Genomic DNA, 26,190 nt, shown 5'->3' with positions numbered 1-26,190 from the left:
CCATATGACGCATAAAATTCTGACGTGGGAAAATCTCTGAAGAAAAACGGAGAAAGATATAGTAGGAGGGGCCAAAAATCAAGCAAGGCGGAGCAAACCAGGCTATCCTGAAAAGTTACCGCATTGTGGTGCCATCTATCAATGTTAGATTTAACTAAATCAGTCATTTTACGTAAGTAGATGTGAAATTAAATATCCATGCTGTCTACAAGTTCAACCAAGGCCAACTTATACTCAAGGCCTGCCAGTGTGAAAATATTCTTTTTTGTTTTCGGTGGCCTCCGTGAAATTTCTGCTGATCCCAAGATGGCGCTACTATTCCGCTACGCTTTGCGATGTTAACAATGAGCAGAATAGTACACGAGATAAATAATTGTCTTGTTATATTCAGAATTTAAAAAAACATTAATCTGTAGTAGTCATAATTATGCATTTACTTTTAATAAAAATATTTTTATTTAGAAAGAAAGCATGAAATTTCAAGTTATCCCATTTTTCTTTTTTCATATATAACCGTCAGCTACTTGATTCTGATTTTAATTCCTGCTTGCATCTAGATATTTTTTTATTGTACTTATTACAGTTACCGGAAGCACTTCCGCAGAGAACCCGGTAAATGTAAACATCGCCAACTTTGGCGAAAATAGTTCGAACCTGGTAACCTAGCTAATTCATCCTATTCGCATATGCGAAGGTTTTGTTCGCATTTGGAGATTTATATTATTTTTCTCTTATTTATTATTATTTTTTCTGAACTTTTTAACAACGAATAGTTAGAAATATTTTCGCATAATTAAAGAAGTTTTCGTCGAAAGATGCCGGTTCTCGGGTCGTCAGTTCGGGATCAAAGGAAGAAATTATGGCGGGAGGGGTGAATGCTAATTTGTAACATGGCTGTTCACGTTATGTTCTTAATTATTAACAGCTGTAAGGACGCAGAACCATGAGGTTTCCAACCCCTATAATAATTTTAAAATGTATAAAGTTCTAGTTTTATTAAAAATGCTACTGAAGAACATTTGATTACTGTTGAAGGTTATTTGTATTGTGAAATATATTATGAAAAAGGATAGGTATTTGTTTCAACGTAAAATGCTTTAAGCTGTATGCAAGTAACTTGAAAAAAAAAATACTTAAAACTATGTAAAATGAATATATTAAAGGTCATGCATTCATTAATTTATTACACGGGCATGGCTCTTACCGAAATACATCAATCAACAGGCAAAGTACTTAATAGTGAAAAAAGACATTTGTAATAGAAATATTAGTATTCTATATGAATTAGAGAAAATACATATAAGTATATTGTAAACGTAAGTATAAGAATACTAATTGTTATTTTTTAAATGAATTTTTACTTCCCGTTATGTTTAATACATTGTTTTCTGTGCTAACTTGAATTTAATAGAAATTTATTTTCGTATATCACGTTTAATCTGTTAGTTTTATATCTACATACTTATTATCTGTGAATTTTTACTACCATTGTCTGCTAACTTGAATTTACATCACTAAAAACCACGTTTACAAAATATCACGCTTAAGGCTCGGCTCATCGCTTGGCGAGTAAAACTGCAACAGCGCCAAAGGGTTCTTTCCCGAAGCGCCAACGGGTTCTCTGCGGATGAAAACTCCTATTCTAATTTAAGGGTAATTTAGAGCACATGTTTTACTTTTAAATTATTTATATAGTACGAAGTTAACAGGTAGTTTCAAAACATAAACCATTTCAGCGCAACATTTTCATTATATTAATATTACTTGTATTTTTTCTGTGCAGAAGTTAGCGTCGCTGCGCGACGCACGCATCCTGATTTGCTCTGTAAGTATTTTTGCTTTCTCTCCTCATGGCGGCCAAAAAACCACCAGATCGTTTTTGGAATAGGCATGAAAGCGACAGCGACATGGATCACGACTCAGATTATTCCAACTCATCTCAGAATAGCGGAAAATTAAAATTTAAAGATTTTGTAAAACCCTCCAGCTTAGAAACTAAATTGCAGCAGCCTAAAAGAATAAAGAAAAGTAGCTTCCCCAGCACTGCGACTGCAAAAACCCAAGATTTTCGCGACACCATGGAAAAGTATAAACATATTTTCCCTAACTTATTTCAAGGACTCGGAACTGAATTAGATAAAGATCCCAGATATCAAATACTCAGAAATGGAGCCCTAACTGAAATCTTAAATAAATCCCAAGAGCGTATGATTGAACAATCAAACTTAATGGACACCGGATCGATGGACGAGAAAGATTACGCAGAAAATGTGAAAGAACATGAAGAATTAGTGGACTCCATCAAAGAAGTTTATAACAATTTAACAGTTCCAGAAGCAGATAATAATTCAGAACAAAATTGGTCAATTCCCTCAAAAACATGCAAACCTAATCTAAAATCTAGCGAAAAAAAAGAAATAGAACAAAACAACAGATTCGAACCTTTAAATGATAAAGAAAATAATGAAACTACTGAAGTTAAAACTAATAATAAATCTGAAATAAAAATCCCACCAATAGTCATCACGCAAGTTGAATTAGATTGGATTGATGTACAGAAAATCTTAAGTACTAAAATCCTAAGAAACGAATATGAAACCCAGATGAAAGCCAAAAAAGTTTATTTAAATACTTCCGAAGAGGATTACAACAGCGGCATCGAATTTCTAAAGAAATCAAGCATAGAATTCCATACGTATCAACTTTATTCCAAAACTAACATTAAAGTCATTCTAAAAAATATGCCCAGAAGCATCTCAGAAACTGCATTATTTGAAGACCTAAAACTTAGAAAATTCCCAGTACTAAAAGTTAAACAGTTCACAAAGAGAATAGAAAGTGATATCATAAAATTACCCATATACTTCATTGAACTTGAAAGGAATAAATTAGGAGAAGCGATTTACAACTTAAATAATATTTTTAACTTCAATATCACTATTGAGAAATATGCACCTAAAACTAAAAGACCAATTCAATGCTTCAAGTGTCAGAGCTATGGACATTCACAGGCGAATTGCTATAAAAAAGAAATATGTTGTAAATGTTCCCAGAATCACAGATCTAATACTTGCTCTTTAAAACGTGAAGAAAAACCCATCTGCTATTTTTGCCTGGGGAGCATGTCCTAGCATGGTTGCCTGATTTATAAAATGCGTTTTCAAACTCCTAAACCTGCAGAGAAAACCCAAAAGATTCCAAATCTTAAAGATTTCCCAGCACTCGCATATAAATCTGAAACTGAAATTAAAGAAATTCAAAGAAACATCCCTTTCAGCGCCGTCTTTAAACAGCAGAAGATCCCAGCAGATAATGATAATCCAATATCCCAAGTTTTTTCAAATCCTAAAGTTTTCAAATTCATTCAAGATATGAACGATGTTGCAGTTAATATTAAATCCGCTAAATCCAGCACAGAAAAACTTTCTATCGCTTTCTTAGCAGTGAAGATTGCTCTTGATTTCGCAGAAGAGGAAAACTAAGTTCAAAATTTTATTTCTTGTTACTTCCTGATGTTCCAATAGACTCTCATGCGACGATGTTTTCACCAGAAACTTTCCACTTTAAATAAAGTGGATTTACTTCTCACTAAGACGTACCCCGCAGGGTAAATAATTTCTGATTAAAAGTCCCCAGGACTATATACTCATAGATACCTCAATTCATACCAATTCATACCAATATTACTTGTCCTCTGCAACAAAATAATTTAGAGCCACTATTAAATATGTACTTAAGAAATTAATACATGATGATCTAAAATTTGTTAATACATAAGAGAAAAACTATTTTTAAAAGAGATTTGGTTTTAGGTACTGAAGATTTTTTCTTTTCTTAATTAATATAAAATGCTTTTTTAGGAAATATTAAAAAATAAAATTCTAAATAATGCAGATTTAGAGCTCTGAACAGTAAACGCAACACTACAGATATTCGAAATAATACCAAGTATTTCAATATCACCGACAGTATATAATAATGACATATTATACTAATCTAATGACATAATCTTATATAAAATTTTAAGCTTGTTAGTGATGAATACCAAGTATTTCAATATCACCTGCAGCATATGTATCTACATATGCACCTACACATACATGTATGACATTAATCACAATGAATCATATACTCCCTCTGTCCAAAATTATTTGCTACATTTGAGTACTGATTATTGATACTGAAGATTTTATGATTTTGCTTGCACATTTTCAAGAAATTCAAGGTGCTACGTTATCAATCAACAGCTTTACTTACCAAACATTCCCTCCTTAAATCAGTACCAAATTAGTTTCAATGCAGACGACATAGCCGTTCTATGCAAATCTATGAATCCCCACATGGCCTTAATTAAATTGCAAGAATCCACCAACAAATTAATAAGCTGTTTCAATGCTGAAAAATCAACAATCGTTCTTTTCAGCAAAAAAACTCTCAGAGAAAATTTCGAGGCTATCAAAATCAATAACGACATCATTAGAAGAGAACCTCATGTTAAATATCTAGGAATTTTCCTTGATAAGAAATTAACCTTCCGCCAACATACAGACTACGTGAAAGAGAAAGCTCAAAAAGCATTTAAGGCGCTTTATTCTCTATTAGGGAGAAAATCGCAACTCCAATATGCTACCAAAAGAATCATTTACGAGTATTTGCAATCCATTCGTCCAATAGTTCTATATGCAGTTCCAGCTTGGGCTGCTACCGCCAATACCCACAGATCCAAATTACAAAGCCAACAAAATATTCACTTACGAATTATGTCAGACTCTCAGTGGTTCGTCAGGAACACCGTGATAAGAAAAGTTTCAAGATTAACACCATCAACGAAGAAATTCTCAAATTATCTAAAAATTTTCACTCCAAATGTGATAATCATCAGCACAATGTCATTAGATATCTAGGAAATTACGATCACCGCATTAACCAGCCCTTCAAACGTCCTAGGACAATTTTCTATAATAATAATTAGAAGTAGTCAAACATCTATCTACGCATTTGTATATATTTACTCAAGAAATTTCGTTACTTATCCTGTTATCTATCTCAGAAGATCAAGTTTAATTAGAACTCGTAACGTGTTGTAAATAATCTTTGCTAAATCTTTTTAGCTCCAATTGCTAATATTTATCCCAGAAGTTCAAGTTTTATTGAAATGGTATCGTATTGTAAATAATCTTTGCTCAAGTTACCCAGAATGTATTTTCGTCAGATGACTATTGTACATCATAGCATTGATCAAGGCTAAGTCCCGCCCACAATTTTTTTTTTCATTAATTCTACTTCATCTCTTTTAAAATTTTGGTATTTTTCCATGAACTTTGAACATTTATCTTACGAAAAATACAAAACTTTATTACTCGGACAATTTTTAATGATATTGGAAGTCATTCATTATTCTTCACTTGACTACTCTGCATGTTCAATCAAACAGAATGCACTAGGTGTTGTATTTAATCTCGCTAAGTCTCGCCGTCATCTATTGCTTCACCAAGGAAAGACGTACAAATTGTACTGTTTAAGATTTTCACTAAGACTGCCCAGTAGGGATACTAATTTTTCGAGTAAAGGCCGATAAGCCGAATACTTCAGACTACCGTAATTCGCACACCCTTAAGCCACGCCCCATTTTGTAAGGACTCTTCCATCAGTAATCCCTTAAAATCTTCAGGCTAATTAAGTGTAAATTCAATCATCTATCTTGTCTATATGGACCAGTTTGCCTTAGAAATTCTTCCACGATGGCATCCCTCAGCTTAGGCAGACAGCCCTCGAAGCTTTGCCTTAATCACATAAACACGATTTTTCTGAAATACGGGCGGTATAGAACTTACAAAGTGGGGCGTGGCTTAAGAGAGCGTGCGAAGCCTCTAAATTTGCGTCCATAACATTGTCCCAAAACAAGTGCTATATTTGTGGAAAGTAAAAACTGAGAATGAAAACCTAGTATGCAGCGTTACATTCCTTGTAGTACACCTTATAATTTTACTAATGTCCATCTACTAAACTGCATCGAAAGTTACTTATGACTCCACCTACTTGAAATGTAGCACCTAATTTGAGACAAAACTTTCGACCGAAGTGTAGCAACTAGTTTGGGACGAAGGGAAAAAAGAATTTTGAGACTGCTAATTTCAATATCATAGACAGCATATTAAAAAAAATAAAGCCATATTCTCTAGAACAAAACTTATTACCTCTATTAATTACATATATATAGTATATGGATTCGACATGAATCTATTACTTCAAGTGCAACCACAAAACACTCAACCAGGTAGGCACAAATTTATGCAGAGCATCACACTAATTAAAATGAGCTATGCGCTTTAAAATTTTGAAGCTAGTACGGACAGCATTCAAATGTTTTTGGATCAAAGATAATATGGGAGCTAAAATGTAATAAACTTCGTAAAAACGCTAACGCAACCAGCATTTCTTATAAAATATATATGTGTATGCATTATTAAATTGTAATTGCATTAAATTAATATACATATATATGATAAGTTAAAATATTATTTATGCAGAAAACAGAGATTATCTCCAGAATGATAAAAAAAAATATGATATTTTTATTTCAGGAAGACGAAAACATAACATGAAGCTGAACACACGTACACACACGTATTAAGAAGCTTGTTTATATACAAAAGCTGAGCGAAAAAAACATATCAAAAGAATTCTAAAGCTTTAAAATTTTACATGATGATGGCTTTTGTTTAAGAAATTTTGTATTATGTATTTGTATTAAATCTGTATTGCATGAAACTGATGGAAATGCTATCCGTCCAACAGTTACATATTGAAAATAATTATTTAAATACAATCGTATTTTTTTTTTTTTTTTTTTTTTTTTTTTTTTTTTTTTTTTTAGTCCAAAGGGATTTGAATCCCGAAGTCCTGCATTATATTTGAAGAAATTAAATAATGAAAAATCTGCATAAATGTATGTATATTTCTCGTATTGTGATAAAACAACGGTACATAGAGTCATCGAATTTTGAATAACGTAATCCTCCAACGAATATGAGCATGTGGAAGACCAAATTTGAAATTTGAAATTTGTTTTATGATCGATTTCCTATTTTTTAAAACTTTGACGAATTTTTGATTAACAAACTCAAGGATTTCAAAGCGAGCAATGGCAACGTTGTGCAGAAAAAACATTTTTATCTCCAGCGCGTGAGTCTCTATATCGGAAATTCTAAAGATATGCTCGTTTTAAAACTATTTTGCGATATTGCTGTTGCACTGGATCTTATGGTTTAAGTGCGAGGAACATGATATTTAATAAAGAAAGGTAACACACAAAATGTTAAAAAACGCCCCTTTGGACGTAATTTAAATCTGAAACATTTCAGATTTTTTTTTTTTTTTTTCTTTTTCTAAAGGGAAGAAAATTTTGCAGTGTAGCACGCAACAATATACCACGCAACAATATATATTACTATTAGTTGCAGAGGCACATTTTAATAAAATACACTTTTTGTTAATAACGAGCCGCATTACAAATAGAGAAAGTATAGCAAAAGTGTAGCAGAATGCGAGCGCTACCTAGTGATGAATTTCGCGAAAGCCACTGAAAACTGGGAACCGGAATTTCGTTCAGTCTCACAGGCCTTGAGGGGTCCGTGACACTTAGCCAACGGGACACTTGAACGGCTCCAATTAGCCGACAGGACATTTAGCCGACACGGACGACAAGGGCAATTAGCCTGTCGGCTAAGTGTCGGACATATAGTCGACACGAACAGTTAACCGACAGGACATTTAGCCGATAAGGACGCTTAGCCGATAGGACATTTGGTCGACACAGAGAGTTAGCCGTCAGGACTTTTAGCCAAGCTACGGGACACTTAACTATCGAGACATTAGTCAACAGGATAATAAGCCGACAGTGACGTTTAACTCACATGTACCCAATAATTACTATTTAAACTTACTATCAATTACAAAATTTCTCGACTTCTCCATAAGTTCAACATTTAAGTTATTTTTTCCACTTATCAGTAAAGTTCATTTTTCGATTCTTAAAGATCTCATATGTGCTTTTAATCATTGGGATAATTTAGCATGGTTTGATATGTATCGTGCTCTTTGGTGTATATTGACTAAATTGAAAAAGCGCTGAAATTTCTCTTCAGGGAATATGAGATTAATTTCGAAAGGAAAAAAGAATTTTTTTAGCTAAGTACGGCGGTCAATTAATTGCATTTGGTATCTTCAAAAATTATCCGTAAAGGTTCTTCATTTAATTAACTGGGTTCCTTTGAAACACTTTTACATTATTTATAATTTTTTCTTGTTTACTTAATGATATTAATTTTCCAATCTTGCTCTTCCAAATGCTTTTAAATTTTTAATACTTTTACGTTTGATTACTACTTTACTCAATACATCATGGGCCCACCAGCGGCCGAGCGGTAAAGACGCTGAACACTGGTAGTTCGGTCTGAGGCTCGAATCCCGCGAACGGGCTGGCTCGTCACCATTGAGATAGATAAGGCCTGCGCGCTGAGTTACTACGTCACTGCTAGGGGACCGGTCTTCGCTCAGTTTAGCTTCCCTGCTAAACACCCGTTAAACCTATTCTATGAAATTGGTATCTCATACTATAAAATCAGTCTAAAACAAAATTACAAGCGACAATATAATGTTTTACAAAGCTTATACGAATATGAAATATTTTCATTTTCTTTTGTTGGTATTTATTTTCAAAACAAAATTATTTGAGAATGGTGTGGTGCTTTTAAAAGCAAATCATTTCTTTGAAGGAAAAATTGGTTTTAAAATTCAAGTAGCAAAAATTTTTACTTTGATTTTTCTGCACTGTCTTTGTGTCTCTCGTTGATTCTCACCACCGCATCAAATTTTTTTGTTTCACCCACTACTTTAATAAAATGTTTGCCAGTGGGAACACATATTATCTCTCATTCTATAATTATTGCATATTTTTATATCTATCATATTAATGTAGCAGGATTATAAAACATCAAACGAATGCAAGAGACTACTTAATATTTAGACTAACATTTAAATGCCTTATATCATTCCGAAAATTTTTCTGAATGTAATAAATTACTAAATAGTCTATTCTTAAAATATTTCTTACTTACATATTGTATGTTAATCTGTATAACAATTTATGTTTTCCTCTTAATGCTACATAATTATTCGACAGAATCTGTAGTTAAATTGAGATAATGTTTATTACATAGCTCTGAAGATTATCAATACTAAAATTCCAAATAAGACAGGAAAAAAGTTTTTTAAATAAACTTATACACAATTTTTTTGAAAATATTTTAAAAATATTTGTAATACTTAAAAAATTTTTAGAAACTGAAATTTCTTGCAAATATTTACATTATACCTATTTAACTATAAGCGTTACGTCTGTTCTGAAAATATCTTTTCTATTAATATCCACGTGAAAAGAAAATATAAATCCTAACATCATGTTCAAAACTTTTCTGTATAATGTAAGCAATTTTTTTAACTTACCTTACATAGCTTTTGGTGGTGCCACGTACTCAAATTAAAGATTGTAATTTAAAAGATAATTAGAAAAAATTGTTTTTAAAATTGCATTGAATTTAAATACAATGAAAACAAGTATGTCTACATATGAATTCAATTACTACTGCTTCTTCAAAAACTGTACATTTTAAAAATTTCATTTTGCATTTTCGCAGTTTAATTACCTTAATATGAATCTTACATACATTACTTCAGAAACTTTTCTATCATTCTCAAAAAGATTTATATTGCACAACAAATTTTAAACAAACTGATTGCATAATAATAACATACATAAAAGTGAACAGAAGCTATATTAGCTAAATATATGCATTTAAGTTTCATCATGATAAAATGATATTTAATGATTTGCAAAAAACATTGATATTTAAATTTAAGAACACAGTACTCTGTCAAGAATCAAATTTACTCTGCATTTGATATTCTACATATTATGTAATGAAATAATTGTCCTGCTTTTAACCCCTGAGGACAGTTATTTCATATAAAATTAGTTTCCAATTAAAATAAATAATCATAAATTTTGCTGACAATTTTTATATTACTAGTGTTAGTAATTATTACAAGGGTCATTATTTTGCTTCAGATGTCAAAAGTAAACATAAATTCATTTCTTAAAACATAATGAATAAAAAATTACAACTTATAAAAGCTAACAAAAAGTTTGCTGAGGGTCCCTTAACCGTGACGTCACAAGCCAGTTTCGATTCAGAGCGCAGGCCTTATCTATCTCGATGGCCTCGGCTGGCTGCATGGGCGCTTTCGTGGTTTTCCCCATGTGTAACGTGTATACGAGCCAGTTTTCCTTAGAAAGTCCTTCACGAAAGGCATCCCTCCCTTTAGGCAGATAGCCCTCGTGTGCTTTGCCATAATTAAATACACCACCACACAATACATCATGTTACATTTTTTCCCTTACAAAATAGTTTGTCTCCTCCCACTAATGAAATTTCCTTTCTCGTCATGAAATATCTCAATAATGTAATAAAAATTATTGTTTTTCTTGAATTATACTTTTTTATAGAACCATATGGTGATGAAGGGTTAGTTTCGAAATATATATTATTTTGTTATTAGAAACAATTAAAAAAAAGTGCATCAAGACAAGCAAAGGTATAAATTATTGACCTCTATAATGGACTGTTCATGCCACCATACTTGAGATAAAAATTCTGTAACATTTAATTGACCACGCCTCTCGTTAAAATACTCTTAGGTTAATGTTTATAGCATTAAACTGGTGTATTATGTTTAATTTAAAAAAGCCTTAATAATAAAGTAAAATATTCTTTAAGGTTTCATTCATAACTGAATTCTATTCTCAAAAACTACACTTTTCACTCTTCATATATCGACAACGTTGCTGATATGAAAATCTTTGAAGAGAAATCGGTGGTATCTGTAGAAGTAGGAGCACCGAGCAGGACGGAGCAAAGCGAGACATCTTGAAAAGTCATCGTAATGTGGTGCCATCTATCAAAACTAGATTTAACTAGATCAGTCATGTAGCAAGATAATAGTATGTACTCTGTTTTGAAAGTCGCGATGTGTAATTTTCAATATAATATGTTATATTGTATCATGTTTTTCTCATAAAACGTAACTTTCTCAGTATCTCTTAAAAATGTATAAATTTTCATTTCACTTTTTATTAAATTTTACTTTTTTTTTCTCTTTCGTTCCTTCTCTTTCTTGTTTCTGTTGTAGCTACATGGTATTAGAGAAATTTTTGGTGTCCATTTTCCTGAATGCATTTATAAAGTTCTAGCCTAAAAAGGCAATTTTATTGGAAGAGACTGGTTATATGTTAAGGTCACTCTATTTCTGTTAGGCCCAGCAGCAGCCAAGCGGTAAAGTCACTGAACACTGGCAGTTCGGTCCGAATTTCGAATCCCGCGAACGGACAGGCTGCATAGGTGTTTTCCCCATGTGTAACATGAATACGAGCCAGTTTTCCTTAGAAAGTCCTCCACGAAGGTATCCCTCCCATTAGGCAGATAGCCCTCTGGCTTTGAAGTAATTACATAAACCAAATCTACTTCTGGCCATGGAGGTAGGAAGTAAGATGGAGTAGCCCTAAACTAGTTTCTCCCGTACCCTGCTCTGAAGCACCGGCGATCCCTACGTGGTGACCAAAACATTGGGTCATTTACCATTGAGAATGGGATTTGACGCGTTCGGGGATGTAAATATTTTGTAATTATGACGTAAATATACATATAAATGTATATATTTTCTTTTTCTACACTTCAGGGTCCTAAGTATATGAAAACAACATATTTTTAAACAACATTTCATTCTGAACGGAATTAAATGCGGTACTTGCGTATTAACGCAACCAGGCCAAAATTCGCATAAATTGCCAAATTTGACGACCCTACTTACGACAACCCTACGTGTTATACGTAGTTTTGTAAAAAGAGCATGTGGAGATTTACAAAATTTTCCTGCATTTTCGTGCAAATTTTTGTAATTTATGAGAAAATAGCAGTGTACATGGATAAAGTCAAGAGTGTGCGCAATGCCATTTTTGTGCAATTCTGGGATGTTTTTTTAAGTAAAAATAAGTCGACGTGTACATGGTTATGGCGAATACGGTTTTCAATCAGTGCTAAAAGCAATAGCCAAAAGATTTCCGCCGAAAAAATAATTCTGCAACTTATTCAAATTCGAAACCAGAAGGGTTTAATTGCTATTTTATATCTTAAAACAAAATAATATAAAAAGCTGTATTAAAAATTATCTGTAATTAATAAATGTACATTTTCTTTCTATTCATACTTTTTACTCAAACCTACAAATAGCGCCAACCTGGTTGCGATAATACGTAAGTACCTTAAATGCTGTACTTTTCACAGGACAGTTTTCTCAAAATGGTTTAATTTGAATGAAATATTTTCACAAGTTTTCGTTAATTACATTAGGAAAAAAAATTAAGGTAATTCGATTTTATTTGGTTAACGTACAAAAATTAAGATCAAAGTTTATTGTATTATTAACACTAAAATTATGCATTATTTAAGACACAATAACACGCCGAATAAATACTAATTCAGAAGTCAAACAACAAAAATCAGCTTTAATTCACAAAATTTTCACAGGACTAGTTTCGATGGTTTTACCGAACCATCATCTTCAGCTGCAAAACCGCAAATGAACAAGATAGGAAGTAATGTTTAGATAAGATAAGAAAGCCTGGACAAGAATAAGCAAGTGGCGCCATCTGTTGGCGAAACCAGAACTAAAACATAATTTCTCTAAAAGCGGAAGGCAAATTTGGATTGGAATTAGGTTCGTTAACTAGAACAGAAAGATTTTTATGAATGTGAAATGCCTCTAGAAAATCCAGTTCTCCAATGGAAGATGTTTTTTGAATAATTTTGGCAGCAGAAAAATTGAAAGTGTGATTTTTGGACCAACAATGTTGAGCAACAGAAGACTTCTGTGTTTCCTTTTTTCTAACATATGTCTCATGTTCTTTGACGCAAAATTTTAAGGCTCTCTTAGTTTGGCCAATGTAAATTAAACCGCACTGGCAAGGAATCCTATAAATACTCCAGGAATTCATATCCGGAATGGGTATAGAAGTTGGAATTTTATTGATGGGAGAGTAAACAACCCGAAAGTTAAATTTCTGCAAAATATGTGCAACTTTATAGCTAATTGATGGAAAGAAGGGAATGACAACAGAATTTTTATAATCTCCTAAAATAAGAGTGTGGCTTTTAGTGTGTTGAGATGAGAATTTTTTAACTGCTTGATTAATAATGTTGGGTGAAAAGTCCCTGTCAATAGCTATTGCTTTTAAATAATTTAGTTCTTCATCAAGGGCTAGTTTGGAGGAGCAAACTTGAAGAGCACGGAAAACATAGGAATAAAATGAAGCTAACTTTTGCTTAGTCGGATGACATGATTTAAAGTGTGGTGGAAGGCAAACCGATGAAGGTTTACGGTAAACTGTAGTACTGAAGTTGGATGTGTTACGTGTGACCAGAATGTCGAGAAACGGAAGAGAATTGCAAGTCTCAAGTTCAAAAGTGAACTGAATAGCAGGATCAATAGAATTCATTGTTGAAAGAACTCTATTTAAATCATCTTTATTACCTTCAAACAGGGTAAAAGTATCGTCTACGTAGCGGAACCATGCCGGGAAGTTTAAAGTTTCAAACAATTTTGATTCATAATAATGCATGTAGATATCAGCCAGGATGGGACTGAGGGGCTTCCCATGGCTAATCCCTCAGTTTGCTTGTAATATTTATTTTGGAAAACAAAATGTGTTTGTTTCAAACAGAGTTGAGTGAGAGAAATTAGCTCCTCAATATCGATGCAAGAGAAATGAAATTCGCGAAGTCTGGTTTCTAGACATCTTAATGCACCCTCCAGTGGGACATTGGTGAATAATGATTTTACATCAAAAGAAACCATGAGTAAATTACGAGGAGAAATGTTTTTAACCTTTTTTACAAACTCTATTGAATTTTTTATGGTGTAAATGTTATTGTCTAATAGAGTGGAAAATCTAGAAACTAAATATTTAGCTAATGGATACGAGGCAGTACCTAAATTTGATACAATAGGGCGGAAAGGAATACCACTTTTATGAATTTAGGGAAGAGCATATAATCTGGCACAATTCGCAACAGATGGGATAAGCGAATGTTTTAAGTTGCTTGAAATGATTTGCGAAGATTTGATCGCAGTTTTTATTTTGGATAAGTCCGAAGGTGAAGGATCTTTAGGGATCGGATTATATGGTCCTTCATTTAAGAGTTTAGTGACACCATCGATGTAAGTGTTCTTATCCATGACGACTATCTGGCCACCTTTGTCGGCATGGTTCCGCTACGTAGACGATACTTTTACCCTGTTTGAAGGTAATAAAGATGATTTAAATAGAGTTCTTTCAACAATGAATTCTATTGATCCTGCTATTCAGTTCACTTTTGAACTTGAGACTTGCAATTCTCTTCCGTTTCTCGACATTCTGGTCACACGTAACACATCCAACTTCAGTACTACAGTTTACCGTAAACCTTCATCGGTTTGCCTTCCACCACACTTTAAATCATGTCATCCGACTAAACAAAAGTTAGCTTCATTTTATTCCTATGTTTTCCGTGCTCTTCAAGTTTACTCCTCCAAACTAGCCCTTCATGAAGAACTAAATTATTTAAAAGCAATAGCTATTGACAGGGGCTTTTCACCCAACATTATTAATCAAGCAGTTAAAAAATTCTCATCTCAACACACTAAAAGCCACACTCTTATTTTAGGAGATTATAACAATTCTGTTGTCATTCCCTTCTTTCCATCAATTAGCTATAAAGTTGCACATATTTTGCAGAAATTTAACTTTCGGGTTGTTTACTCTCCCATCAATAAAATTCCAACTTCTATACTCAAGGACCCCATTCCGGATATGAATTCCTGGGGTATTTATAGGATTCCTTGCCAGTGCGGTTTAATTTACATTGGCCAAACTAAGAGAGCCTTAAAATTTCGCGTCAAAGAACATGAGGCATATGTTAGAAAAAAGGAAACACAGAAGTCTTCTGTTGCTCAACATTGTTGGTCCGAAAATCACACTTTCAATTTTTCTGCTGCCAAAATTATTCAAAAAACATCTTCCATTGGAGACTGGATTTTCTAGAGGCATTTCACATTCATAAAAATCTTTCTGTTCTAGTTAACGATCCTAATTCCAATCCAAATTTGCCTTCGGCTTTTAGAGAAATTATGTTTTAGTTCTGGTTTCGCCAACAGATGGCGCCACTTGCTTATTCTTGTCCAGGCTTTCTTATCTTATCTAAACATTATTTCCTATCTTGTTCATTTGCGGTTTTAAAGCTGAAGATGATGGTTCGGTAAAACCATCGAAACTAGTCCTGTGAAAATTTTGTGAATTAACGCTGATTTTTGTTGTTTGACTTCTGAATTAGTATTTATTCGGCGTGTTATTGTGTCTTAATTATAGAAGCCCCAAACAGGTTTACATTTTGCTTTCTTTTTTGCACGTGGTGTGGCCGCCATTTTGTGATTGTAGGAGTTTCGGTGAGTACATTTTTACAATTTTCAAGTTATGTTTATGTTTTGTACATTTGGATATTGTGCTTTGCTTGTCTGATTTCATGCATTTTGCTTACAAACATTTTGTTTTATATTCATTTCAGTGAGGGATTTTTCTGCTATTTTGTGTGTACTTTATTATTGCTCAGTTAATTTAGTTTGATTTTCTGCATTGTTTATCATGCCTTCATCCGTTAATCGTTTCACTAAATTACGCCTGAAACGGCAAAAATTCCTGAATCATCTTGACTTTTTACTTAAATGTAAATGTAAAAAATTGATCCCCAATTTTATTCAAATCAAATGTAATCAAAAACCTTCGAGTCGCGTTTCAAGAATTCTGTTAAATTGCAAACTTGCCTTACTTCGGTCCGTGATAAGGGATACACGTCAACAATTGTCCAAAATTGAACATGAACTCTATAAGCTTCATCTGGAACTCGCTAAAACATATCCAAAATTCACTGCCTTTGAACAAAAGTCTTGGTCTAGAACGGAGAATGCAGTTAACCGTCATAAAAACACCCTTGCAGTTAAATTCGAAAAACTTCTTTTTCAGTCTTCCAGTTCAAGTAGTTCAAAAAATCTTCCCATTGTAAACATCAAGCCAATAGTTAATATTTCTAATGTTAGTCTTTCAGAAGAACAAGAGAGAATTCTAAAATATAATTTTAACTTCTCACAAACCTGTAAACCCTCGATTCCAAAGATTTTGGCTCCTATCGAAAAAGCTTTCAAGTTCAGTAAAGTTTCAGATTCACAGAAAGAAATGATTAGGCATCTTATCGCTCATAATGTGAAATTCAATAATAAACATTTGAAACCAGATCTAACTGCGAGAGAAAGAGCTACAATGCGCGAGATTCATTCTAACCCGGATATTGTCATATCAAAGGCCGACAAATGTGGCCAGATAGTCGTCATGGATAAGAACACTTACATCGATGGTGTCACTAAACTCTTAAACGAAGGACCATATAATCCGATCCCTAAAGATCATTCACCTTCAGACTTATCCAAAATAAAAACTGCGATCAAATCTTCACAAATCATTTCAAGCAACTTAAAACATTCGCTTATCCCATCTGTTGCGAATTGTGCCAGATTATATGCTCTTCCCAAAATTCATAAAAGTGGTATTCCTTTCCGCCCTATTGTATCAAATTTAGGTACTGCCTCGTATCCATTAGCTAAATATTTAGTTTCTAGATTTTCCACTCTATTAGACAATAACATTTACACCATAAAAAATTCAATAGAGTTTGTAAAAAAGGTTAAAAACATTTCTCCTCGTAATTTACTCATGGTTTCTTTTGATGTAAAATCATTATTCACCAATGTCCCACTGGAGGCTGCATTAAGATGTCTAGAAACCAGACTTCGCGAATTTCATTTCTCTTGCATCGATATTGAGGAGCTAATTTCTCTCACTCAACTCTGTTTGAAACAAACACATTTTGTTTTCCAAAATAAATATTACAAGCAAACTGAGGGATTAGCCATGGGAAGCCCCTCAGTCCCATCCTGGCTGATATCTACATGCATTATTATGAATCAAAATTGTTAGAAACTTTAAACTTCCCGGCATGGTTCCGCTACGTAGACGATACTTTTACCCTGTTTGAAGGTAATAAAGATGATTTAAATAGAGTTCTTTCAACAATGAATTCTATTGATCCTGCTATTCAGTTCACTTTTGAACTTGAGACTTGCAATTCTCTTCCGTTTCTCGACATTCTGGTCACACGTAACACATCCAACTTCAGTACTACAGTTTACCGTAAACCTTCATCGGTTTGCCTTCCACCACACTTTAAATCATGTCATCCGACTAAACAAAAGTTAGCTTCATTTTATTCCTATGTTTTCCGTGCTCTTCAAGTTTGCTCCTCCAAACTAGCCCTTGATGAAGAACTAAATTATTTAAAAGCAATAGCTATTGACAGGGGCTTTTCACCCAACATTATTAATCAAGCAGTTAAAAAATTCTCATCTCAACACACTAAAAGCCACACTCTTATTTTAGGAGATTATAAAAATTCTGTTGTCATTCCCTTCTTTCCATCAATTAGCTATAAAGTTGCACATATTTTGCAGAAATTTAACTTTCGGGTTGTTTACTCTCCCATCAATAAAATTCCAACTTCTATACTCAAGGACCCCATTCCGGATATGAATTCCTGGGGTATTTATAGGATTCCTTGCCAGTGCGGTTTAATTTACATTGGCCAAACTAAGAGAGCCTTAAAATTTCGCGTCAAAGAACATGAGGCATATGTTAGAAAAAAGGAAACACAGAAGTCTTCTGTTGCTCAACATTGTTGGTCCGAAAATCACACTTTCAATTTTTCTGCTGCCAAAATTATTCAAAAAACATCTTCCATTGGAGAACTGGATTTTCTAGAGGCATTTCACATTCATAAAAATCTTTCTGTTCTAGTTAACGATCCTAATTCCAATCCAAATTTGCCTTCGGCTTTTAGAGAAATTATGTTTTAGTTCTGGTTTCGCCAACAGATGGCGCCACTTGCTTATTCTTGTCCAGGCTTTCTTATCTTATCTAAACATTATTTCCTATCTTGTTCATTTGCGGTTTTGCAGCTGAAGATGATGGTTCGGTAAAACCATCGAAACTAGTCCTGTGAAAATTTTGTGAATTAACGCTGATTTTTGTTGTTTGACTTCTGAATTAGTATGCATTATTTCTTTTCTATTTATAGAGCTTCTTCCTAAAATACTTTCTTAAACATGACATGATTTTTTGGCTTCTGAGGCAACTTTTAAGTCGAAAAATGTAAGTCAATTTATAATTAATGCTCTATTCGGTTCATTTTAAATTAGAGAATTATTAGGAATTAGCGAAATACTTTAAATAGTACTTGACTTTTTCTGAACATTTCTGAAAGTTTTTTTTTTTTTATTATTATTATATAAAACTTGTAACTGAGTTATTATAAAATGTAAGGGGAATAATTCTTTTAATTATACTTATGAGACTTTTTTTTTAACCCTTCATTTCAACAATACATATTCCAAAACTCTTTATTACGTTCTTAAGTGCGCATCTCATAGCATTTGCTTTACAATACCTTTTAACTGATTGCTTTCCATTTCGAACAATTCTTCTTTAAATAGTTTTATAACGTATTTGTCAATTCACTATTAAGGTTATTTCAATATTTATGTTTACAATTCAATATTAAGGTTATTATATATTTAGATAACATTTATAATCATTATAAATTAGATACATTTAATAATTAGATTTCTTCACAGTACTTTCACAGTTGTTTATAAGTGAATAAATTCTTCATTTCAAATACATTTATAAATAATTTAATGACCTGCGTACGTTAAGAAGCCAGCATAAAAGTCGAATTTCCGAGAAAAAAAGACTTGCGTGGGAAACATTTAACAATCTGGAATCAGTAAGAGGACCATTCATGATCGGACTTCCTCTGGCAGGATATACAAATGTTTTCACCTCCGTCGATTACCCTATTTTCAAATTCTTAATAAGCTGTCTTGATGATGTAGCACGTTCGCATGGTCACATCATCTTCACCGCACATAGTACTTGGTACGCCAAATTACATGGCACGCCAAATTCGCAAATGTATCCCTCTTCTGTTCCACACATTTGCGTAAAACTGTACATAATTTTACACAAATGTGTTGTTCCAAATCAAGGGAAGCTAACTTATTGGCATATCTGTGTGTATATTTATTAATTTTTACGAGGATTGCAGCATTTGATGGTAATTTTATTTTTAATTAACCCAAATAAGTAAAACGTGTAAGCCCAAAGTGATTATTTTTCAGGTACATAAAATTAAAATGATGAGTTTAAAATGGGCAGCAGTAAAGCCTCTCCTCTAAAAATTTTTTAAATGTACATGTTAAATAATATATGGATGTGAAAAAAATTTGTTTTATTTAAAACATTTTGGCGTTTGGAAAATAAAATAAAATAAAAGTAGCGAATACTGTATCAAGAGTATCGAAAGACGTATACAATTTTAAATGTATCGTAAGTATTTTTCATTCTTTAAGCATAACATTTTTTTTAAAATCTATATTTTTGTAGTTCAACAGCTTGGAATTTTATAAAACAAATTCATAATCAAAATCGCTGTTGTTAGTTATCAAAAAATAACCAAGATGTGATTTTTGCGTAAATGTCACTAAACTATACAAATTGCTATTATCCATCACAACTATGAATGTTTCTTTCATGCGAAAGTGTCCCCTTTTCGATTTGTATGGAACTGTCGTGTGTCGAAATACTATCAGAATCCTGTCAAGCGAGCTTCTGAATGTAAACAAAGAACACCCCATCTGGTGACCCAAGCTTCAAAGCAGTGCTTCACTTCTAGCGCCGGGTTAGCCCCTCCTTCCTTTCCTACCTTCATGCTTCTGGCCACAGGCCACGAGGTACGAATTCCCGTGCCGGCGTACTATTCCATATTAATAAAAATGCGATGCCTAACCTGTAATTGTATAGGATGTAAATAGCATTTTAGATAAAAAAGTAGTTCCAGTGTGGCGAGGAGTAGGGCGAATCACTCTACTTCCTGACAGGGAAAGGAAATTTCATTAGTGGGAGGAGCGAAACGACTTTATACGGGAATGAATTTAGTGTGATGTGTTGCGCAAAGTAGTAATGAAATGTGAAAGTATTAGAAAATTAAAACTATTGAGAAGCGCAAGACTCATTGTCGGCTTAATATCATATCGGCTAACTGTCCTGTCGGCTAAGTGTCCGTGTCGGCTAAATGTCCTATCGGCTAACTGTCCTTGTCGGCTAAACGTCCTGTCGACTAAGTGTCCCTGTCGGCTAAATGTCCTGTCGGCTAAGTGTCCCTGTCGGCTAAATGTCTTGTCGGTTAAGTGTCCCGTCGGCTAAGTGGTTGTTGGCTAAGTGTCCGTGACCGGGCCTTGAGTATAAGTTGGCCTTGCTTCAACTAAGCACAGTGCAAGCTTGAGTTTTTCCGCTGCAGTCTTCTTTTTCTGGAATTTCTCAACAAATGTAAGTAAGATGTTGTCAAAGCCCATTTCTGATAGTTCAGAAGATTCATTTGACACAATAGTCACAGGAGCATCAACTTTCTGTGATGAACCAGCTTTTTTACAGCCAAACTTAAACCATTCTAAGTAACGTTTTAAAAGCGAGAAGCTTAGTCAGTAAAAATGATGTCACAGAACTACGCATTTAATTCCAAGATTTTTAATTTCACAAACATGAGATGAATTGCTTATTCCTAGCATAAAAATAGCAGAAGGAAGAGTTGCCCTATTACAAAGGTTACGAAAAACAGAACAATATAGAACAAAGTGTGTCAGTAGACAAAATATATAAACTCTAGTATATGTGCATATATATCAATCACAATCATCATCTTTCTTCTCTCTCTCTCTCTATATATATATATATACCTATATAGTATACACAATCATTTTTCTTCCCTAAATAAAAATTATGCAAATTATTTCCCCGCATTCTAAGAACTAAAAACGCAAAGAATAAAAAAGAAGACAGTGGGGGGGGGATCTTAACGAAATAAACAAACACGTCGGTATCCATTTAAAACTTAAAGAGCTGTGATACCCAGTTTGTTGATACCAATAAATCTATCAAAACCAGAAGCACAGAACAGAAACTGATGCTCATACATGAAGGTCAAAAGCCACATGACTTAAACCATGTAAAAACCGTTACCATTTAGCACCATCTACTGGCATTTAAAAATTCAAATAAATCGTTCCGTTTTTAAGTTACGTATACGCGACTCTGGCTCCATCTCTATGACGTGACGAGTGGAAAATTAAGGTTATGTTATCACTAGTCAAGACTCCTACATAATTCTTTACACCGCTATTGGCAAAAAGGCCTCTTAGATCGCTCCATTTCAACTCCAGTCTTGGGCAGAAAATTGGGGGAGCTTTTCGTTCTTAGGTTCAGTTCAGGCTCCGGAGCGGGCGTGAGACTTTTATTATCTTTTTTTTTTTTTTTTTTTTTTTACAACAGCACATTCCATGGGCTCGGCGGCGAAGCTCGCTGCGCCGGAGCCCTTACCCAAGTTGATAAAAATACGATGCCTAACGTGTGAATAGCATTCTGAGGGTGTAAATAGAAATTCAGAAAAAAAAAAAAAAAAAAGGAGTTTCAGTGTGGCGAGGAGTAGTGCGAATCACTCTGCTTTCAAAATAGGAAACGAAATTTCTTTAGTGGGAGGAGCGAAACGATTTTGAGCAAATTATTAATGAAATGTGAAAGTAGTAGAAGTGGGAAGAGCGAGTCTCATTGTCGGCTTTAATGTCCTGTCCGGTAACTGTCTGTGTTGGCTAAGCGTCCTTGTCGGCTAACTGTGTCAGCTAAATGTCCTGTCGGATAAGTGTCCTTGTCGGCTAAATGTCTTTCAGCTAACTGTCCTTGTCGGCTAAATGTCCTGTCGGTTAAGTGTCCATGTCGGCTAAGTGTCCATGTCTGCTAAATGTCATGTCAGCTAACTGGTGTCGGTTAAGTGTCATGTCGGCTAAGTGGTTGTCGGCTAAGTGTCCGTGACCGCTTGGGAAGAGGTTCGCCCTTCTTCCCTGTGCTGCTCGCCACTGATCCGCGTGTCACACCAGCACACTTTGGATAAGTTAAGTTCTAAAGGGTGTTGGTCAAACAGAGAAAAATTCGAATTTGATAAAACTTTTGAAATCCCAAGAGGTAATCGCAGTGTTCGATGTTTGACTTCAATAATTATGTTTAATATTTAATAATTTTCCTTTAGATTTGTATAGTAAGTTATCTACAGTGGATGGATTACAACTTTGAAACTTAGAATTTTAAAAATAGCCTGAATCACAAGGTAATATTTTCGATTAATAGTAAACTGAATTTTGCGACATGGTGCATCGGCCGTCATCGTCTCTTCGTATTGGTTTAATTAAAATTTGTCCGATCCCCTTCATTCTGGATACGTGACGGGGGGGAGCAAGTTTCGTTTTCATTGTTGATGGGCATTGATAAATTAAGTTCTGAAAATTCGTTTGTAACAATTAATTGAAAAAATTATTAACATGAAAGTAACTGATGATGAAATATTGAACTTCACGGATGAAAATGGTATTGAAAGGGAAGTAATTAATAGTGAAGAATATTTAGATAATTTAATAAAATGCAAATGTAAATTAACTGAAACTGAAGAATTAAACTCCGAAGTGTGTAGTGTTACCAATGTAAGTCATACTGCAGACAATGCTGTCTCACACTAAACCATCTCATTCTCAAAATACTGAAATCTTTTCGAGCCAATTGTCCAAATGAAATATAAATAGATTTTTTGGCGATTTTTTTTCGTTGGGCGATTTGAAATTGCTACGGATAAATATCCTAATTTGGTAAAGTTGAAAAGTTTATTTATTTATGAAACTATTTTGGAGGGACTGCTGCCAAAACTATTTCCAGCTAAGCATTAATAGAAGAAAATTATGATGCAGCTTTAAATTTTTTCAAACTAGATATGGAAGAATGATCTAATTAATTTAAAAAATATAAACAAGTTTCAGAAACAAAATTACGAATTCGAATTACACATAACTTAGATTTTAATTAATATGATGACTGTAGTTGATGTATATATGCAATAGTTTAGTAATTGGAATAAAATTGCTTAAATCTTAAATCATCTCATTCAATAAAATTCAGCCTATCTCTTTTTAAACCGTAGTAAACTATTGACTTGACTAAAGCTTGCTTCTATAGTTAAGAAGAGGAAAAAGGTCAATGATGTGGGTCAGTAACAATTTTTTGCTCTCATTGCATAAAATATTGATCTGTGTAAAAAAGAATATTATTAGTTTAAAAATTATATTAAATTATTTTTATGTATTTTCCTTTTATATTTAATTTGTATAATTTCTTCCTGACTACATGCCATAGTTTTTTATCAGTAAAAAATCAATTATCCATATATATATATATATATGGATAATTGATTTTATTATATATATATATATATGTATGTATTTGTAATCTATGACTAAGCCACCAACTGCCGGTACACATTCGGCTATCAACCCCCAATCGAGCACTTGATTGTTAACGAACCCCTTCAAAATTTCATCGACCCTCGTTAGGATTCCCTGCTCATAACCAAAGACAACTTCAGGTTAGGTTATCTGCTGTTATGAATACTGCCTCGTTGGTCACGAGCTGCGGAAATAACTTAAATTTTTTCTAAACATTAATTTTAATATTCTGAATTGGTTAGCTCACAGACTAATTTTCTTTTACTTTCCTGGAGATACCAACAGTCCGGAAGATGTGTCCAGAAATGTAAAATCCGTTTTCTTTTAAATTTTTGTATTTAATAATTGTTAAATGTTCAAATTTTACGACTCTTTTAAGTGATTTTTTGGTTTCCGTTTGATCGGCTTAGATTTATCTGGTGTTGCTTGGCAAATACCTTGCCCTGATGCAGAAAGTAGTTTTCACAATTTAACAAACTTCAAGTGAAGGATAGTTGTGTTTAACAGAGTATCGTCTGAAAGAATTAATAGTAGCTGCAGGAAAATTAATATGATATTGCTTTATTAAGGGGCATTTCATTATATTGTTACGAAATGTACAGGCGCGGTGAGATGTCTTCCCCGCAAAGCAGTTTTAGGGTTGCCATAAAATGGCAAGGGAAAGAAGGGTTGCCACATTTGGCGAGAAATCGCCCATTTGACGACATTTGGTGACAAAATTGGCGATATACCATGGACAGATGGAGAGCCTTCTGGAACGAATTCTTACCGGTTTAGCCCAGAATGTTCTCGAACACAAGCCGAAAGCTATGCAAACCCTGCTGGTTCGCAGTCAGTTAGTGTGCGTGTGCTTTGTCTAATGAGCTGATAGTCAGTCATTGAGCTAGTGTCTCGAAGTCTAGCGCCGAGTTGGTCGTCGAGTGCATCGAGAGAGTCTTTTAGTGCATCGCGAATTGGTGCATCGTCGAGTTTTGTCTTAGACTGTGCTGAGTCGAGAGCTATGCTCTTGTGTATCCTCGAGTGCATCGCGTGGAGAATCTCGAGAGTACATGGAGTTCCGAGAACGACCAAGCAAAGTTGAGAGCCGTACTCGGGGGCTTTGCAGTGAAGCTGTCTCCACCTTTATTGCCTGACAGTGTGAAGGCTGTGTCGCTGAACGTGTCAGCGTATTTATAACAGTTCGACGACTGTAAACGAGATTTTGGAATTGTCCTGATTAATACCGCCAATAAAGTGAGTTTCGATACTTCATCAAACGTCGTCGTTATTCACTCCAAATCCACACGAACCCCGTACGAACGTTTAAGAAGAAAATAACGTAACAACTGGTGTCAGAAAAGAAAAATATAACAATATCATGATCTAGAGGCTCTATGCCTCCATAAACAAACAATACACAAACAGTATTTGCAAATCCATCATTATTTAAGTAAAAAACATTGGCTAAGAAAAGAACCTTGATAATGCAACGCATTAATCGACCGCTTTCTTTTCTTACTACTAAATTGTTTGTTAACCTGACTCTTAAGAAAATTCTTAAGCAGGATATGATTCAACTTGCTATGGACAACAGTTGGAGGATTCTGGGAAAAGAGATAACTTTCATTCCCAGTTTTCCAGAAAAGACAGCGGTAGCTCTATTTAGACGTCTGATCGGACATGACTGTTTGCGAGACCACCTCTACAGAATTGGAGTGGTGACTCCAATCAACTTCTAATTTTTTGTGTGATTCCAATCAACTTATAATTTTTGAATATTTAAATAATTGTATTGCACTTTCTCGATATGACGACATTGTTAAAAAGTAGAGGAGAGTCGTGAACTAATTGATGCCTTAAGTGTAATGTTTGGCATTTGTAAAAATAAAATTCAAGTAAAAGAGCGTGAAAGAAACCACATTATGATACATATCTTAAAAAGTGCGTCATCAGATATTTGTATTTTGTTGGCTGTAAACTTTATATACATACGAAATACCGAGTTCTCCATTTCTCTTTCAGGTATCCCTTTCATAACTGTACTACTATCTTGCTTAGTGCGGCCTGAACAAATGATCAGAGAGAAGCAGTAAGTATACTTTGAAAGGAAAAAAAACTATTATATGCTTTATTATTTAAAAAATACAATATAGTGTTGTCCCGGTATACGTCATTAATCCTAAGATCCTTAGACGCACACCAAACTGAGCGCATACCAAACGAATTTTCCCAGTAAGCAATGAAGAAAAAATAATTAAATCGTTCTTATAAAAATGTCTATTGCTATTATTGAAAAACTCTTTAGTGGTGAAATATATAGAGTACACAAATGAAGCACTGCACATGATACTGCATATAAACGTTTCTCTGCCATCCAGATCAAAAGCGATACACGGAAATTCTTCAGTGGCCAATAAAATACTTTTCTAGCTATACCACAGTGGAATAATGACTAGGTAACCAGCCGTCGGTAATCAGAACCACAATCACTTTAATAGTCAAAATCTTGGCTAATAGAGACTAAACTTTAAAGCATACCAATTTTTTTAGATAAGATTTTATAAAATTATTTATTTGAAA

General features: G+C 33.8%; 1 protein-coding gene across 10 annotated transcripts in view; it reads left to right on the top strand.

Annotated features, from left to right (window-relative positions):
• Positions 1–26,190, top strand: part of LOC118204438 (latrophilin-like protein LAT-2) — a 134,149-nt gene that overhangs the window by 85,846 nt on the left and 22,113 nt on the right. For all 10 annotated transcript variants that reach the window (XR_015043578.1, XR_015043581.1, XR_015043580.1 and 7 more), the window contains one exon: positions 25,633–25,699. Coding sequence is in view for 6 of the 10 variants with exons in the window: in XM_085825709.1 (XP_085681835.1) it covers positions 25,633–25,699 (67 nt within the window). In the remaining 4 variants the exon portion in view is untranslated. The remainder of the gene's footprint in view (positions 1–25,632; positions 25,700–26,190) is intronic.

The sequence above is a fragment of the Stegodyphus dumicola genome, chromosome 10, assembly GCF_044657685.1.
Source record: "Stegodyphus dumicola isolate Sdum_Otavi_A_Nest chromosome 10, ASM4465768v1".
Lineage (NCBI taxonomy): Eukaryota > Metazoa > Arthropoda > Arachnida > Araneae > Eresidae > Stegodyphus > Stegodyphus dumicola.
This window is presented reverse-complemented; position numbering and strand designations above follow the sequence as displayed.